This window comes from Gossypium arboreum, chromosome 3 (genome assembly GCF_025698485.1).
Source record: "Gossypium arboreum isolate Shixiya-1 chromosome 3, ASM2569848v2, whole genome shotgun sequence".
Lineage (NCBI taxonomy): Eukaryota > Viridiplantae > Streptophyta > Magnoliopsida > Malvales > Malvaceae > Gossypium > Gossypium arboreum.
The window spans coordinates 12,480,647-12,496,491 of NC_069072.1; the positions used below are offsets into that span (position 1 = coordinate 12,480,647).

The window sequence follows — 15,845 nt, forward strand, 5'->3', positions numbered from 1 at the left end:
TATTTAATGTATTATATTTTTTAAAAATTATTTTTATATAAAAATAATATAAAAAATTTAATGCGGGTAGGGTCAAGCTCGGGTTTAGCATCTTTTTATTTGGAACGGGTATGGGCAAAAATTTTAGGACCATTTTTTGGGTTGGACCGGAGCCTAAAAAACATGCCTACATTTTGGCATCACCCCGATTCAAACTCAACTTGACCCATAACTAGGTCTGTTTTTAACCTACGTTTCGCATTAAGTTGGTTATTTGTTCGTGTCAATTTATAAAGTAAAAATTTGAAAGTTAAAACATGCTCCAAGTCCCTAACACCTCCTACATTTGAAATTTAGTCCTTATTTTTATTTTTAGAATATAGTCTTTTAGTTTTTGGATTTAAAAATAGATATCCCAACAAATTGAAAATACATTAAAAAAAAAGTCTTTATACTTAAATAACACTAAGATAGTTGCAACTTAGCAAACAAATATCTCTAAAATAGTAGCAAAATTTACAATAAAATAAGAGTTATATAATATCTAAACAATAACAACAAAATAGTAGCAATATAATAGCGGAATGACAACAAAATAGCAACAAACAACAGCATAAAAGAAAGTTTAGGTTGATTGGATCAGGCCAAGGAAAATCTTACTCGAGGCTCAAACCGTGTAGAAAAATAGGCATTATTTTTTTATCCAATCTCATTTTTTGGGCTTATATTTTTGCTCAAGCTTGTCACTTTTCAAGTAGACCATCAGGCCTAAACAGGTGGCTCGACTCATGATTAGGTCTATTACTACTGTTAAAATTCTTCTATTAAAATTTTAAAATAAAAAAAATGTTCACTTGATAGTCACGTAACAATAAAAATAATGTTGAAAATATTGATTAGAATTTCTTTTAAAAACACACATTCAATTCGTTATGGTAAAAATCAAAATTTTGTTAGAATAATGTTAAGAAAAATAGCATTAGCATTTTGATTGAAATAGTTAATAATATTAATTATTTAGAGTAACTAATAATATTATAAAAATAAAGGGATTAAATTATGTAAAAAATAAAATATATAGATTAAATCTTAAGTTTCAGCATAATCTAGAGGTTAAAATTAAAATTTGACTATTGTCTTATAAATGGGTAACCGTATATTAGTCTCTATAATTTTTAGAATATTCGGATTATACATAATCATGTAATATTTTAATCGAAATAAAAATATTCTAAAAACATAACTTGAAAAAAGAAAAAAGAAAGAGAATTGCCACTTATATAACCTTCCTTCCTTTTATATAATACGTATTATATATTGAATTATAAAATGAGAGTTGTTATTATGATGGTTAATTAATAAAAAAAAGAAAAAAGAAAAGAAAAAGAAAAATAAACTAATATAAGTAGATCTCCTATACAAAGAGCCGAACCGACAAGGCCAGCTTAACTTGGGTCAGAAATTGCGGTTGAACCTTGGGTAATCCATGGGCTTAGCCCTCACTTCATGTATTTGTTCACTGACCCAGGCTTTCACCAGCCCATTACTTTTCACTTCTAAATTTCCCTTTACACCTTATCCTTTTGCAAGTAGTATTAACACAAACCATCAAATAACTCAAAAGAAATCCTTTCTCCAATCCATGCAAGCAATTTTTTTTAATGTTTTCTTTTACTTTCTCAATGTAAGAAAAACTTTTAATGTTTTGTCTAATCCATTTAACTCTTATCCCTTATTTTTTCGAAGCATGATTGTTAATATGATCCAAAAATAGAGAAGTAAACCCAGAAAAACATTAACATTGTCATTTTTCACATTCAAAGTCTCCTTCTTCCTATATTTGAAGTTGCAATTTTTTATTTTTACAACATATCCTTTGCTCCCTTCCCAATCCCTAACCCTAATTTCAATTTCATTCAATTTACCCTTTTACCCTTATTTCCCCTTTACAATCTTTTAACCCTATTATTGAAGCTGCCCACCTGCTTTCTCGATGCTTAAGATTTCATAACTTGAGACCCTGTTTTTTTCCAGTTGTAAAATATATAATTATAACTTAAAAAAACTATGATTAAAACAACCGAAATTATTAAATTATTAAAATTTCAGCTAAGGAATTAAAAATATATATATTTTCATATTTGTGATTAATTAACGTAATAGAATATGTTAATACACATATTTTTTTAAAAAACATTACCAACAATTTATGATTTTTTTTTTATAAAAAATTGCCTCTTAGAAATCCCTAACCATACCCTAATTTTCCTTTTATTGATGAAAATAGAATTACCCTTCCAGCACTAACCGACGACAACCGGTAAACCAAAACGAAAGCAACCGGCTAGCGGGCGTGTAATAGCTATCCTCCCCATACCTCCTTTTCTCCTCTTCATACTAGGAATGAGAGAGCAATTGATATCCATCGCGCACTTCCCATTATATAAATAAATCACAAATCTTAAACTCTTTTCCTCTCTTCAAAAATTTTACATCAACAACAAACAACACTGTTTCTCCAAAGCCAAAAATATTAAATAAAAAGAAAATAAATTTTAATTCTCGTAAAATCCCCTCTCTTCAACGTCTTTGCTACAATCACGAGAATCCTTCGATCTGAAATATTCAACTCCTTTTTGTTGTTGTTGTTGTTCTTTGCAGAGTTTGCTTAAGAACACTGAAATTTTTTTTTGTTTGTTTTAATCTTTATAATTTGGCCATTTTTTCCCCCTTTTTGTGTGAGAAAACTGAAGTAATATTTTGGTTTTCTGTTTCATTTAGCGTGCCTTTATCTGCAAGTAATGTAAATTTACTTGTAAAATTCTTCTTGGTGATGATCTGTTGGGGAGGTAAGGAGATAAAAGAAAAAAAAAAGAATTTTCTTCGTTTGGTGATTTTCTGTTTGGTTTTGAGATCTGCTTTGTGCTTAATTTTTGGTTTAAATAACTGTGTTTTTTTTCATCTTCTTGTTGTTGATTGTAGGAATTTCTGTTTGGAGATAAATCAAAGCTCAAAGCATGATTTGTTGGTGAAAATAAAGAAAAAGGTTGGAAAAAACTTCTATCTTGATTGGAAAAAGGAAAAGAGATGAAGCGGTCTAGAGATGAGGTTTACATCGGCGGCTCCCAACTTAAAAGACCAGTGGTTTCTTCTCGAGGAGAAGGGTAAAATAAAATTTTATCTTCTTTGTATATTGAGTATTGTTTGGTCCAATTTCGTGTTTTCGTTATGAAAGCTACAATGAGATTAAGTTTGAAATCGTTACAGGTCAATTACTGTCGTTTTTCTTTCGCTTGTTTAGTTTAGCAGATTTGATTAGTGTTTTTGCTTGTTTAATCTTAGTTTAAGTAAGTTTGGCCTCTTTTATAATTGTGAATTATCTTTGACCTTTGACGAAAAGATATGTTTTTTCCCTAAAGTTCTGGTTGGAAATATTTCATTTTCTCTAAAGATGTTTGTAGATAGCAAAAAATAGTAATATTCTTTCTTTTCCAGATGGGCAAGTTTCCAATTTTTCATCTGTGAAGAGCCTGTGTAGTATTAAGATATGGTTTTATTTGTGCGTAGAAAGGTTAAATGACCCTAGCTGTTTATATACTTTTTAAGGTGATAATGATATATATACACATGTATATGGATATATATTTAAATTCCACATGGAAGAATATGTGATGATTTACTGGAGATCTTTGATCTTATGTTGTATTTTGTTTTTCTATGATGAAGCTCTGGGCAACAGCAGATGGTAGGAGGGACAGGAGCTACCCAGAAACTTACGACAAATGATGCATTGGCATATCTCAAGGCAGTTAAAGATATATTTCAAGAAAAGAGGGAGAAATATGACGACTTCCTTGAAGTAATGAAAGACTTCAAGGCTCAAAGGTTTGATCATTATCGGCTTTTTTCTGAAGTTTTGCTCTTTATCCCCTCATAATGTTTGTACGAAGCAATTTGTGACTTGCTGTAATGGTGGGCTGAATGTAGAATTGATACTGCGGGTGTCATAGCCAGGGTAAAGGAGTTATTTAAAGGGTATCGAGACCTAATTTTGGGTTTCAATACCTTTTTGCCCAAAGGATATGAGATCACCCTCCCATTGGAGGATGAACAACCTCCCCAAAAGAAGCCTGTGGAGTTTGAAGAAGCTATTAATTTTGTAAACAAAATTAAGGTAGAATTTGTGCATTGCTGAATTTTATGAGATAGCTGCATAATATCTGATCTCATTCTTGGATTTTTGCAGACAAGGTTTCAGGGTGATGACCATGTCTACAAATCATTTTTAGACATTTTGAACATGTATAGAAAAGAAAATAAGTCTATCACTGAGGTCTACCAGGAGGTATGTTAGGTTATATTTCCCTTCCTTTCTCTGACTTCCCTATTTGAATGGGAATTGTGTGCTGCCTAGGTTGTTGGATTTTGTTGATCAGAAACTATATTTCATTATAGGTTGCTGCTCTTTTCCGAGACCATCCAGATCTGCTTTTGGAGTTCACTCATTTTCTGCCTGATACCTCAGCGACAGCCTCTAATCATTATGCTTCTACTGGTAGAAACTCTATACCCCGAGAGAGGAGCTCTGCTATGCCTGGAATGTGTGCAGTGCCTGCTGACAAGGTTTGTTTTAGCCTAATCCTTAAGTCACTCCTGATTACTTATCAGCAATCAAGCTAACATTTGATTTATGAGAATATCTGGCAGAAAGATAGGAGTACAGCTCTGCTTGGTGACTGTGACCTTAGCATGGAACGTGCTGATCCTGATCATGATAGAGTTATGACGAAAGCTGAAAAAGAGCAAAGAAGGCGTGGTGAAAAAGAAAGGGACAAGACAGAAGACAGAGATATAAGAGATCGAGAGCAGGATGATCGAGATTTTGAAATTGATGGCAACAGAGACTTCAACATGCGGTTTCCACATAAACGGAATGGAAAACCTGCTCGTAGAAGTGAAGAATCAGGTGTGGAACAATTGCAGCAAGTTGGGGGGGATGGTTCTACATATGATGATAAAAATGCAATGAAAAGTGAGTTTTCTGCTTCTCAGTTGAACAGTATAGGAAAAGCTATGGCTGACAATAATAAAACATAAATAGGTGCTTATCTTTCTGTACGACATTTCTATAGTATATAATATAATTTTAACCTCATATTAATATAATATTTTTCTTCTGGGGTCTGCTATCATGCCATTGACGAATTTAATCTTCATTAAATTCCTTAGTATCTGCTTACTTTTTCATTAAATTCCTTAGTATCTGCTTACTTTTCGTGGAAGTACTATAAGGGATATTTCTTTTGTGTGAATGGCTATGCTTTTCCTGATTGGATGTAATCATTTTATGGCAACTTCCATCTGCATGTTTTTCTTGTTGATAATCTGGCATTGTAAAATTTTGAAATGTTAATAATTGCCTTTTGATTTTCCTTGACATGTTTTTTCTTTGACTGACTGGATCCCATATCAGGTGTTTACAATCAGGAGTTTGCTTTCTGTGATAAAGTGAAGGAGAAGTTACGAAATCCTGATCATTATCAGGAATTTTTGAGGTGCCTTCATCTCTATAGCAATGAAGTAATCTCACGCACAGAATTGCAATCTTTGGTATGGTTAACAGACATCATTTGTTTGTAATTTACTAATTTCTTCATCAGCTCACATGAGGAATTCTTGTTGTTTATCTTAATTGTTTTAGTTTGTTTTACATATTTTAGTTGGAACACTAGAAGTTTTATTATGTTTTTCAACTGAAAAAGCTCAAGGCATTCCTGCACTTTTTTGAATTGACCCATGCAATTTGCAGAGATTCAACACCAGATCATTTTGTGCCCCCCAAAATGATAATTTGTGTCACCAATTTTTAATATAATTCATGTAAATAATATATGTGCATATATACATATGAAAACTGCTTGGTTAGGGACATGACTGAAATAAAATTAGTAACTTAGTGCCTTGTGGTAATTCTTTCTTGTTAGGTGAATGATTTGCTTGGAAGATACCCAGATGTGATGGATGGTTTTAATAAGTTTTTGATGCAGTGCGAGAAGAATGGTACGTATCTGCAAAAAAGTTTTAAGTTGGTTTTATATAATTCTGCTGTGTCATTGTTGACTAATCAAATCTATTATTATACAGAGGGCTTGCTTGCGGATTTTGTTAGTGAAAGTAAGTACTACTATCTGTTCTCTTATCAACTTCAGTCAAGGTTTCCTTGTGGTTTATAAAAAGCAAAGTAATCACTGTTACAGTCTTAACTCTTAACATCCACTATAGATTCATGTTGAGCAAAACTAGTGGAGCATTATAGTTAAACTGAACCAACCTCTACTTTTGATTGAACTTAAATATATTCTTAGCAAGTTATTATGCTTGCAGAGTACTTGCGGAATGAAGGGCAGTTACCTAGATCAGTTAAGATGGAAGACAGAGATAGAGATCGTGAAAGGGATAATGGGGTCAAGATTAGAGACCGTGAAACCCGGGAAAGGGATAGACATGACAGAAGTTCCTTTGCCAATAAAGATGCAGGTCACAAGGTTTCTTTATTCTCCAGCAAGGATAATAAATACTTTGGAAAACCCATTAATGAACTTGACCTCTCCAATTGTGAACGGTGCACTCCTAGTTATCGACTTCTTCCAAAGAATGTATGCAGTTTTTGCTTTATACTCAACCTTGTTATCTTGATCAGGAAGATATGTTGATTCTGTTATTACTTACTGTGATTGTCCAATGCCTTGCAGTACCCAATACCTTCTGCAAGCCAGAGAACAGAGCTAGGTTCTGAAGTTCTCAATGATCATTGGGTTTCTGTCACTTCTGGGAGTGAGGACTACTCTTTCAAACACATGCGCAAAAACCAGTATGAAGAAAGCTTATTTCGATGTGAAGATGACAGGTTGGAGCTTCCATCAGCTGTTATAATCGCCGTGTTTTTCCTTATTATACATGGGTGTTTTTATTTCACTTTAGCTCTATTTGGGGTTTGCATTTGTGCCTCCGCCTAAGCTTTTGTTGTAAATTTACCTTTCATCTAGTCGGTGGCGCATGCACATAATTTCACAACCATTTTATGCCTTTGTTAACTGTATGAAATTAATTTGTGTCTGCATGCCTTCTTCAACTTTACATCCTTTGGCGCTATTAATCACTCAAAATATATTTTAATGTTTTCAATTATAATTAATCAGTAATTTCTAATATCTTTATTTTATGTTGTCAGGTTTGAACTGGATATGTTGTTAGAGTCAGTGAATGCAACAACCAAGCGAGTAGAAGAACTATTAGAAAAGATTAACAATAATATTATCAAACTAGACAGTCCAATTCGCATCGAGGAGCACTTCACAGGTTATAAGCTGACTAACAATGAATAAAATATCTGCTTGTGCATTGTATAGCACACCCTTTCCTTTTTTTTTTTTTTCCTGATGACTATTCTCTTATGACTGTCACTGCAGCTCTGAATCTTAGGTGCATTGAACGTTTATATGGTGACCATGGACTTGATGTGATGGATGTTTTAAGGAAGAATGCCCATCTTGCTTTGCCAGTTATTTTAACCCGCTTGAAGCAGAAACAAGAAGAGTGGGCTAGATGTCGATCTGATTTTAATAAAGTTTGGGCTGAAATTTATGCTAAGAATTATCATAAATCGCTTGACCACCGTAGCTTCTATTTTAAGCAGCAGGACTCCAAGAACTTAAGCACTAAAGGTATCTTTAGCTTTCTCCTTTTAATCAGCAAAAACGGATATAGAGCTTGATAGTTGAATACATTGGTGTCCAGGAGGACTATATTGTGTTGTATATTTTATATATATTTATGCAATTTGATTTTTACTTTTAAAAAACAATTCTTTGAAATTTACCATGAAGTGATGCCAACTGACAGTGGACTATCATATTAATTGTAGCTGGTCTTGAAAACTTCATTTATCAGTGACTTGATGTTTCCCCTTTTTCATGCTCCAGGAAATAACTTGCATAGTTGATTGATTTTATACAGTGTCTTTTTCTGAATCCACCCCGCCCGATTTATTTTGGACAATATTAGTAATTTTAAAATATTATAATGGAAATTTACTAATTGAAAATTGCTTTAAATATTTTACTCTTGATTATTCTATAATTTGTTCTTTTAACTGAAACAATTGTATCACATTTATCTTACTTGAACTGTTTTCATTGTCCCTTTTTCATATTTGGTACAGCTCTGTTGGCTGAGATCAAAGAAATCAGCGAGAAGAAGCGCAAAGAAGATGATGTGCTTCTTGCTATTGCTGCTGGAAACAGACGGCCAATTATTCCCAATTTGAAGTTCGAGTACCCTGATCCTGAAATTCATGAAGATCTTTATCAGCTCATCAAATATTCCTGTGGAGAAATGTGTACAACTGAACAATTGGATAAAGTAATTAAAATATGGACTACCTTCATGGAACCTATGCTTGGGGTTCCTTGCCGTCCTCAGGGAGCAGAGGACACTGAAGATGTTGTGAAGGCTAAAAACAACACTGTCAAAAATGGTACTGCTAGCGTTGGTGAGAGTGAAGGGAGCCCTGGTGGTGCTGGCGTTGCCATGAATTCCAAACATTCGAATCCTTCCAGACATGAAGATGAAAGTATTCCACCTGAGCAATCAAGTTCTTGTAGGTCTTGGTTGCTGAATGGGGATAATGGTGTCAAGCAAGATGGTTCTGCTGATATAGATAGTGTTGGTCATAAGAATGCATCTTCCTGTGATGCTCCTCAACAAGATAGAATGCAGGTTAGTCCAGCTAATGGTGACGAAATAGCAGGGGTCAGTAAACAAGCTAGTACCAGTGAACGGTTGGTCGCTTCAAATGCATCTCTTATTGCACGAGTGGAGCAAAGCAATGGAAGAACTAGCATTGAGAATACTTCAGGTTTGTTTTCACCTCTAAAGTTTTTCCTTTTTAATGTCAAGCTAGTTATGCTATTGATTTTTTCAAATTTCCTAAACAGTTAACTAGAATGCTGGGATATATTTTGTTGCTAGGTCTTATTGCTACTCCTTCCAGACCTGGTAATGCTGCTGTTGAGGGTGGACTTGAATTAAAGGCAAATAACGAAAATTTACCTTCATCAGAGGTATGGGCAATATTCATTTGGCTGTCAGTTTGAGTTCATCTCTGAGATGGTCAACAAGTTATTTCCTTTGCTTCATTATTGCTCTCTAAAATATGTTCCCTGCGATTGGTACTCTTTCATGATCTGATATTGGGACTAAATAAACTGTACTTTCTGTTGACCATTTGGATATTTAATCAATCTATAAGGTTTATCAATTTAGATGTTGTATGCTATTGACTCATCTCCTGCTATTGGTTTTTGGTTTTTAATGAAGTGTCTGACTTTGTGATTGTATCTTTTATAATTATCTATTATTGTTTATGGGAGATGTGTATAAATATAAAACATTAGCCTACATATTTTCTGTGACTGGACAGTTCGGCTTGACTCAAGTCACAGACAATTTTGCCAGTTGTAATCTTACTTTCAAATTGTGCTAAAATATACATATACCGCAGGGTGGCGGTTGTTCTAGGCCAATCATATCTGGAAACGGGATGATGACAGAAGGCTCTAAAAACCACAGGTATAATGAAGAATCTGTTGCACAACTTAAAGTTGAAAGGGAAGAAGGTGAACTATCCCCAAATGGGGATTTTGAGGAAGACAATTTTGCTGATTATGGAGAAGCTAGTTTGGAGATTGCTCTTAAGGTGAAGGAAGGTGCAGCAAACAGACAATACCAGAGACATGGAGAGGAGGAAGTGTGCCGTGGGGAGGCTGGGGGAGAGAATGATGCTGATGCTGATGATGAAGGTGATGAAAGTGCTCAGAGGACATCAGAGGATAGTGAGAATGCTTCTGAGAATGGTGAGGTTTTTGGAAGTGATTCTGGCGAAGGTGAATCGAGGGAGGAGCAAGAGGAAGATATTGATCATGATGAACATGATAATAAAGTGGAGAGTGAAGGGGAGGCTGAAGGGATGGCTGATGCCCATGATGCGGAAGCTGATGTTACATTGTTACCATTTTCAGAACGTTTCCTGCTAACTGTAAAGCCCCTTGCAAAGTACGTCCCTTCACCATTACATGAGAACAAGAAGGATTCACAAGTTTTCTATGGAAATGACTCATTTTACGTGCTTTTTAGGCTTCACCATGTAAGTAACATTTTGTTGAAGTAATTTTTAACTGATCTTAATGGATATTTCTTGTATAGTTTGCTCATCAACTCAGTAATCCCTCTGCAAAATTTTGACAGACATTGTATGCGAGAATACAATCAGCTAAGATTAATTCATCATCTGCAGATAGGAAATGGAGGGCTTCTAGTGATCCTAGTCCTACTGATCTCTATGCTAGGTAATATAGTTTTAACTTCTGTTGGTACAGGCAGATGTTTAAAAGTGGTCAGTACTTGTTTCCTTTAAACTCTTTTATGGTACAGGTTCATGAGTGCACTTTACAATTTGCTCGATGGCTCTTCTGATAATACAAAATTTGAGGATGATTGCCGAGCTATCATTGGAACTCAGTCTTATGTTCTATTCACATTAGATAAGCTGATATATAAAATTGTCAAACAGGTAATGCTATTGTTTTCCCCTAACTTTCCCCCTTCTTTCCCTACGCGCTCTCGACCTCAACTTTTTCATCTTTGTGGTGCTTGCCTCAGCTTCAAGCCATTGCAAGTGATGAAATGGACAATAAGCTTCTTCAACTATATGCATATGAGAAATCAAGGAGATCTAGAAGATTTGATGTTGTTTATCATGAAAATGCTCGTGTTCTCCTTCACGATGAGAATATATATCGAATTGAATGTGTAAGTCTCTTTTTTTTAAAGATTGATGATTTATTTGATCTGTGTGGATATAGAACTCTCACATGCACTCTGCATCTTATATTTTATGTTTGCAGTCATCAACTCCAACGTGTCTTTCCATCCAGCTTATGGACTATGGACATGATAAGCCTGAAGTGACAGCTGTTTCCATGGACCCTAATTTTGCTGCATATTTGCACAATGACTTTCTCTCAGTTGTTCCCAAGGAAAAAGAGAAGCCTGGAATATTCTTGAAGAGGTATATTGACTAATAATGACTATAGATGTGGTTCTTGACATATAGTCCTTGAAGTTAACATGATATTTAAGTATGGTGTTTGCAGGAATGTACGCAAATGTGCGGGTGGTGATGAACTCTCTTCAACATGCCGGACAACAGAAGGACTTAAAGTGGTTAATGGTTTGGAGTGCAAGATTGCTTGCAATTCTTCCAAGGTATAATCCCATTAGAAATTCCTTCTCCTTGGTGAAATTTACTAATATTCCTTAAGGTTGCATTTCTTGTCAATATATTTATATGATTAGTTAATTGAGTGGAATTGGTACCTGGTAGGTGTCTTATGTTTTGGACACGGAAGATTTTTTGTTCAGAGTGAAATGGAAATCAGCCTTGAACCAGAACAGCCAATGCCAAAACCGGGCAACGGTTTCAAATGGGAATTCAATTAGACTACGAAGACAACAGCGATATCAGAGATTACTTCTAGCATATACTTCCATGGCATAAGTAGATATGGTACGTCTGTATCCATTTGCTGCTATGTTCTGTTTGCTCTGAATTAAAGGACAATAATGAAGCATAATTTCCCCTTTGAGTTAAATCCGTTTCATATATATATATATATATAAGTTAAATAAAATTAAGAAAAAAGAAACATTCGCCGACATATTTGGCTTCAGATTTCTGTGTGTTTTGTCAGTTAGGTAATTCATTAATTACATACAAACACAGGCGTTAGGGGAGCGGGTGAAAGAGTTGACAATGCCAAAGAGCAAGTGGAAACCTTTTTATTTTATTATTTTTGAAATGAAATCATGGCTCAATGTACTATCATATATATGACCAAGGAAATAAAGGAATAGATTTTGAGGGCTCAAAAGAATTGTAGTTAAATCTTTGTAAGTTGGTGGTGGTATTTTGAACCACAGTCGTCTACTGTACATAGGAGGGTAATATGATATCTTGTTCTGGTGTAATACTCGACATAAATGTTCATTATCCATTCATATTATTATTTATCTTTGTGCTCCCTCTTCTTATTTGTTGGCATGCATTTGTTTCGCTTTTATTATTATATTGTTTTGGACGTGCTTATCTATCAGCTTTACACTTGTAAAAATCGAGTGAGACATGGAACGGATCGAATATCTGAAACCCTCAACTTCTTTTATTTATTTACAGTAATATTTGTAGGATGTTTAAATTATGTTATTTTTAAAAAGCATAATATAAAATGTGTGTTGTATTTGTATATTTGAATATGTTATTTGTATAGATAAAACGAATTATTTACATGAAAAATCTTTGTGGAATTAGAGTGAGTTTATGAATCTGCGCTGCATTGTAAATTGAAGTTAAATATCGTGGTTCTGAGTAGAGGGAAGTAACGTGCTGTCTTGATTCAAAATTAAATGTTAATCTAATTGGGTATGATAATTTCTTTTATATTTTTATTATTTTAATAAAATAAAATATTGTTAATTGTTTTAGGTATAATTATGCTATAGCAGATGTTAATATAAATTTTTTTATCACACATATATATATATACTAAGAAGGTATTTTGTTAATCATCCTGGGCGGGGGCTTGGGCTTGACGTGACTAATTGGAGAATTAGACCGATCCTATTGGATTAGGTCTAGTCAGGATTGAATAATTACTCTGTGCTTACGTATCATGGGTGAAAGAGGGGAAAACGAGGAGTTAGACATGAAATCAAGGAGGGTTAGAGAAAATGAGGAGCTTTGGTGGTTAAAAAAATAGAGTCAAACCAATATTGAAGCGAGAGGTCATGGGGGTTTGTTGAGTTCTCTCTAACATATAAAAAAAAAAAAAAAAAATCAAAGAGAAGCTTAAATCATGGAAGTGGGTGGACTTATTGAGCGTAGGCATAAGCTAGTGTCTTCTGCCTAACTGGCTTCCCGTTACCAGCTATTGCAGGCACGCGTAATGCTCTTCAACCTAAACAATGGATGTCAATGATTGTACTGCATTCTGATCGGATTCGAAGGAAATATGGAGCTGTGCAGCGGTATTATAACATCATCTCGGTAACAAGGTAATCCCGAGCAAAACATTGGATGGGAGTTTAAAGCTGCCCCGTCGGTTGTTATTCATCCCGATAATGCTGGTTAAAATGATCAACATCAACATCACATTCTGTCCACTCACTGGAAAATGGCACCGTTGTTGGCCAACATACGGGTCTTAAGTGCACAAATTGTATCATCAGACGCTATAGCTGCAGAAGCTCGTCGATTGATGAAACAAGTTTCCGTTTTCCAACTATACATTGAATGGCCTTAATGTGTTTTGTCTAAAAAATAGCATGCAGGTGACTTTGGGGTTTCAATTTTCCTCTCAATGTTTTTTGTGGATTGCACAATGTATAAGCATCGTACCTAACACAAAGACAAACAATCCTAAAAGAATCGTAAAGAAAGCAATTTCAGAAAAAAACTCTCTTCATGTTTAGCAATATTAAAAATTAGGATTTTTCTAGTTTAATGGATCTGCTATGGTATGCCAATATTGGTAATTTACAGAGAGTTAACTAGAGAGGTTTAATATTAATTGAAATTACACTTCAATTGAAAATAGCTGGCCAGTCGATCCTAGTGTCCTAAAGACACTAAACTGCCACAGATTATGCCTCCCTTAGGCAGCATAAGCTTACTAGCTCCGCAAGTAGCTTCCCTTCACCATATGGTCGACTTGCGTTAATTTGGGTCACATATTAATTTTGAATAAGAAATTAAAATTATCGATTAAATAATTTTCAAAGATTCTATTTTAACCCATTAAAATCATGATATGTGCAACATAGTTTAAATTTCTTTCATTTCAAATATTTAGAAAATATGATGTTCCACTTTAAAATTCATCATTTAATCTAAAATAAATATTTATTCAATTACTTAAATATTTGAAATAAATAATTAATCTTATATTAAACTAATCATTAAATTGAGAAAACATATATTACTTCAACAAATAAATCTAGTGATTCAGTAAAAAATAGAATATCGGTAATGACAATATATCGCAAAGAAAAGAGAAATAAAAATAAAGAACACACAGATTTTTACGTGGAAACCCTTTTGGGAAAAAATCACGGGCAGAGGAGAAAAAAATTCACTATGTCGAATTCAAATAATTTAAAAGAGGAGTAGACTATGTCTATTTATAGGCTTGTAAAATCATATTCTAATAGAAGTGTAGTAAGACTGGAACACCTTATTTTAATCAATATCAAATAGATGGAGTTTAATAAGGTTTAAAAAACCTTATTCTAAAATAAAATAAAAGAAGTGTAGTTCTATATGGATTTTACTTTTATTTTATTTCACCACTGTATTTTATTTAAATAAGGATTCGGGTCACTTAATTCTAACAATCTCCACCTTGACACGAATTCTCAATGAACAAGTTTTTCATCGCGAAATCTTAACGAATAAGTTCTCCACCTCTTCCATAAAACCCCTTAAGGGTTTAACTTCAACAACGAACACTAACCAAGTTGAAGCAATGGTCAAACTTGGTTATAGGAAGTGACTTAATCATCATATCTGCAAGATTTTCATGAGTACTAATTTTGCTCTCAACAATATCACCACAAGCAATAATATCACGAATAAAATGATATCGAACATCAGTGTGTTTTGTTCTCTCATGAAACATTTGATCTTTTGTAAGGAAGATGACACTTTGACTGTCACAAAATATTATACTGATTTGAAGGTGTTCATTGAGTTCACTAAAGAGTTCTTTCAACCAAATAGCTTCTTTACAAGCTTCAATAATCGCTATGTACTCAACTTCAGTGGTAGACAAAGTGACTGTAATTTGCAAAGTGGTTTTCCAACTGATTGCATAACCTCCGATTGTAAAGACATAACCTGTAAAAGATCTTCTTCTATCAAGGTCTCCAGCAAAATCAGCATCAACATACGCAATGACTCTATCTCTAGTTCTTCCAAACTATAAGTAAACATTAATAGTACCTCATAAGTATCTTAAAATCTACTGAACTGCTTTCTAATGTTCTTTACCGAGATTCGCCATGTATCTGCTAACTGCATTGACTGCATATGATAAATCTAGACGTGAACAAACCATAACATACATGAGAGATCCTACTGTATTAGAGTATGGAACATGTAAGATGTACTCAATCTCATCATTTGATTGTGGAGACAAACCTATGAAAGTCTGAAATGGGCTGCTAAAGGAGTACTAACAGGCTTAGCACTCTGCATATTGAACCTGCAAAGAACTTTCTCAATGTACCCCTTCTGACTTAGGTACAGTTTACTTACTTTTCTATCTCTGAGAATCTCCATACCAAGTATCTTCTTTGCTGGTCCCAAATCTTTCATCTCAAATTCTTCACTTAGTTGGGCTTTGACCTTTCTTTTCTCTCATTTATCTTTTGTTGTTATCAACATGTTATCAACATAAAGGAGTAGATACACAAAAGAACCATCACTGTTTTACTTAAAGTAAACACAACTGTCAAAGCTACTTCTTTTGAAATCATGAGAAGTCATAAAAGAATTAAACCTTTTGTACCACTGTCTTGGTGACTGTTTCAAACTGTAAAGGGACTTTTTCAGCAAGCAAACATAGTCCTCTTTTTTTGAGACTATAAAACTCTTTGGTTGTTGCATGTAAATATCCTCCTCAAGTTCTCCATACAAAAATGCAGTTTTTACATCTAAGTGCTCAAGCTCCAAATCATGCATGACAACAATA

The 15,845-nt window shown here is 34.0% G+C and overlaps 1 protein-coding gene across 4 annotated transcripts; it reads left to right on the plus strand.

The window, feature by feature from the left end:
• The first annotated feature begins 2,232 nt into the window (after positions 1 to 2,232).
• Positions 2,233 to 12,402, plus strand: LOC108475972 (paired amphipathic helix protein Sin3-like 4). Of its 4 annotated transcripts, none has more exons than XM_017777992.2 (24): positions 2,233 to 2,828; positions 2,962 to 3,143; positions 3,706 to 3,864; positions 3,967 to 4,153; positions 4,226 to 4,324; positions 4,435 to 4,602; positions 4,687 to 5,011; positions 5,453 to 5,589; positions 5,964 to 6,039; positions 6,124 to 6,153; positions 6,364 to 6,635; positions 6,732 to 6,886; positions 7,211 to 7,338; positions 7,449 to 7,703; positions 8,201 to 8,896; positions 9,010 to 9,101; positions 9,542 to 10,183; positions 10,285 to 10,385; positions 10,471 to 10,609; positions 10,699 to 10,848; positions 10,944 to 11,107; positions 11,193 to 11,304; positions 11,423 to 11,605; positions 11,790 to 12,402. In XM_017777992.2, the coding sequence occupies exons 2-23, from the start codon at positions 3,067 to 3,069 to the stop codon at positions 11,594 to 11,596; spliced, it is 4,338 nt and encodes a 1,445-aa protein (XP_017633481.1). In that variant the 5' UTR covers positions 2,233 to 2,828; positions 2,962 to 3,066; the 3' UTR covers positions 11,597 to 11,605; positions 11,790 to 12,402. The 4 variants fall into 4 exon arrangements, with proteins under 4 accessions (XP_017633481.1, XP_017633482.1, XP_017633479.1 ...); XM_017777993.2 differs by having other exon boundaries at positions 11,794 to 12,402; XM_017777991.2 differs by having other exon boundaries at positions 2,235 to 2,828; positions 11,822 to 12,402.
• Positions 12,403 to 15,845: the final 3,443 nt, after the last annotated feature.

Coding starts and splice junctions, on each gene's coding strand:
- LOC108475972 (XM_017777992.2), top strand. CDS start 3,067: ATGAAGCGGTCTAGAGATGAGGTTTACATCGGCGGCTCCCAACTTAAA. Junction 4,603..4,686: donor GTGCAGTGCCTGCTGACAAG/GTTTGTTTTAGC, acceptor AATATCTGGCAG/AAAGATAGGAGTACAGCTCT. Junction 11,305..11,422: donor TTGCTTGCAATTCTTCCAAG/GTATAATCCCAT, acceptor GGTACCTGGTAG/GTGTCTTATGTTTTGGACAC.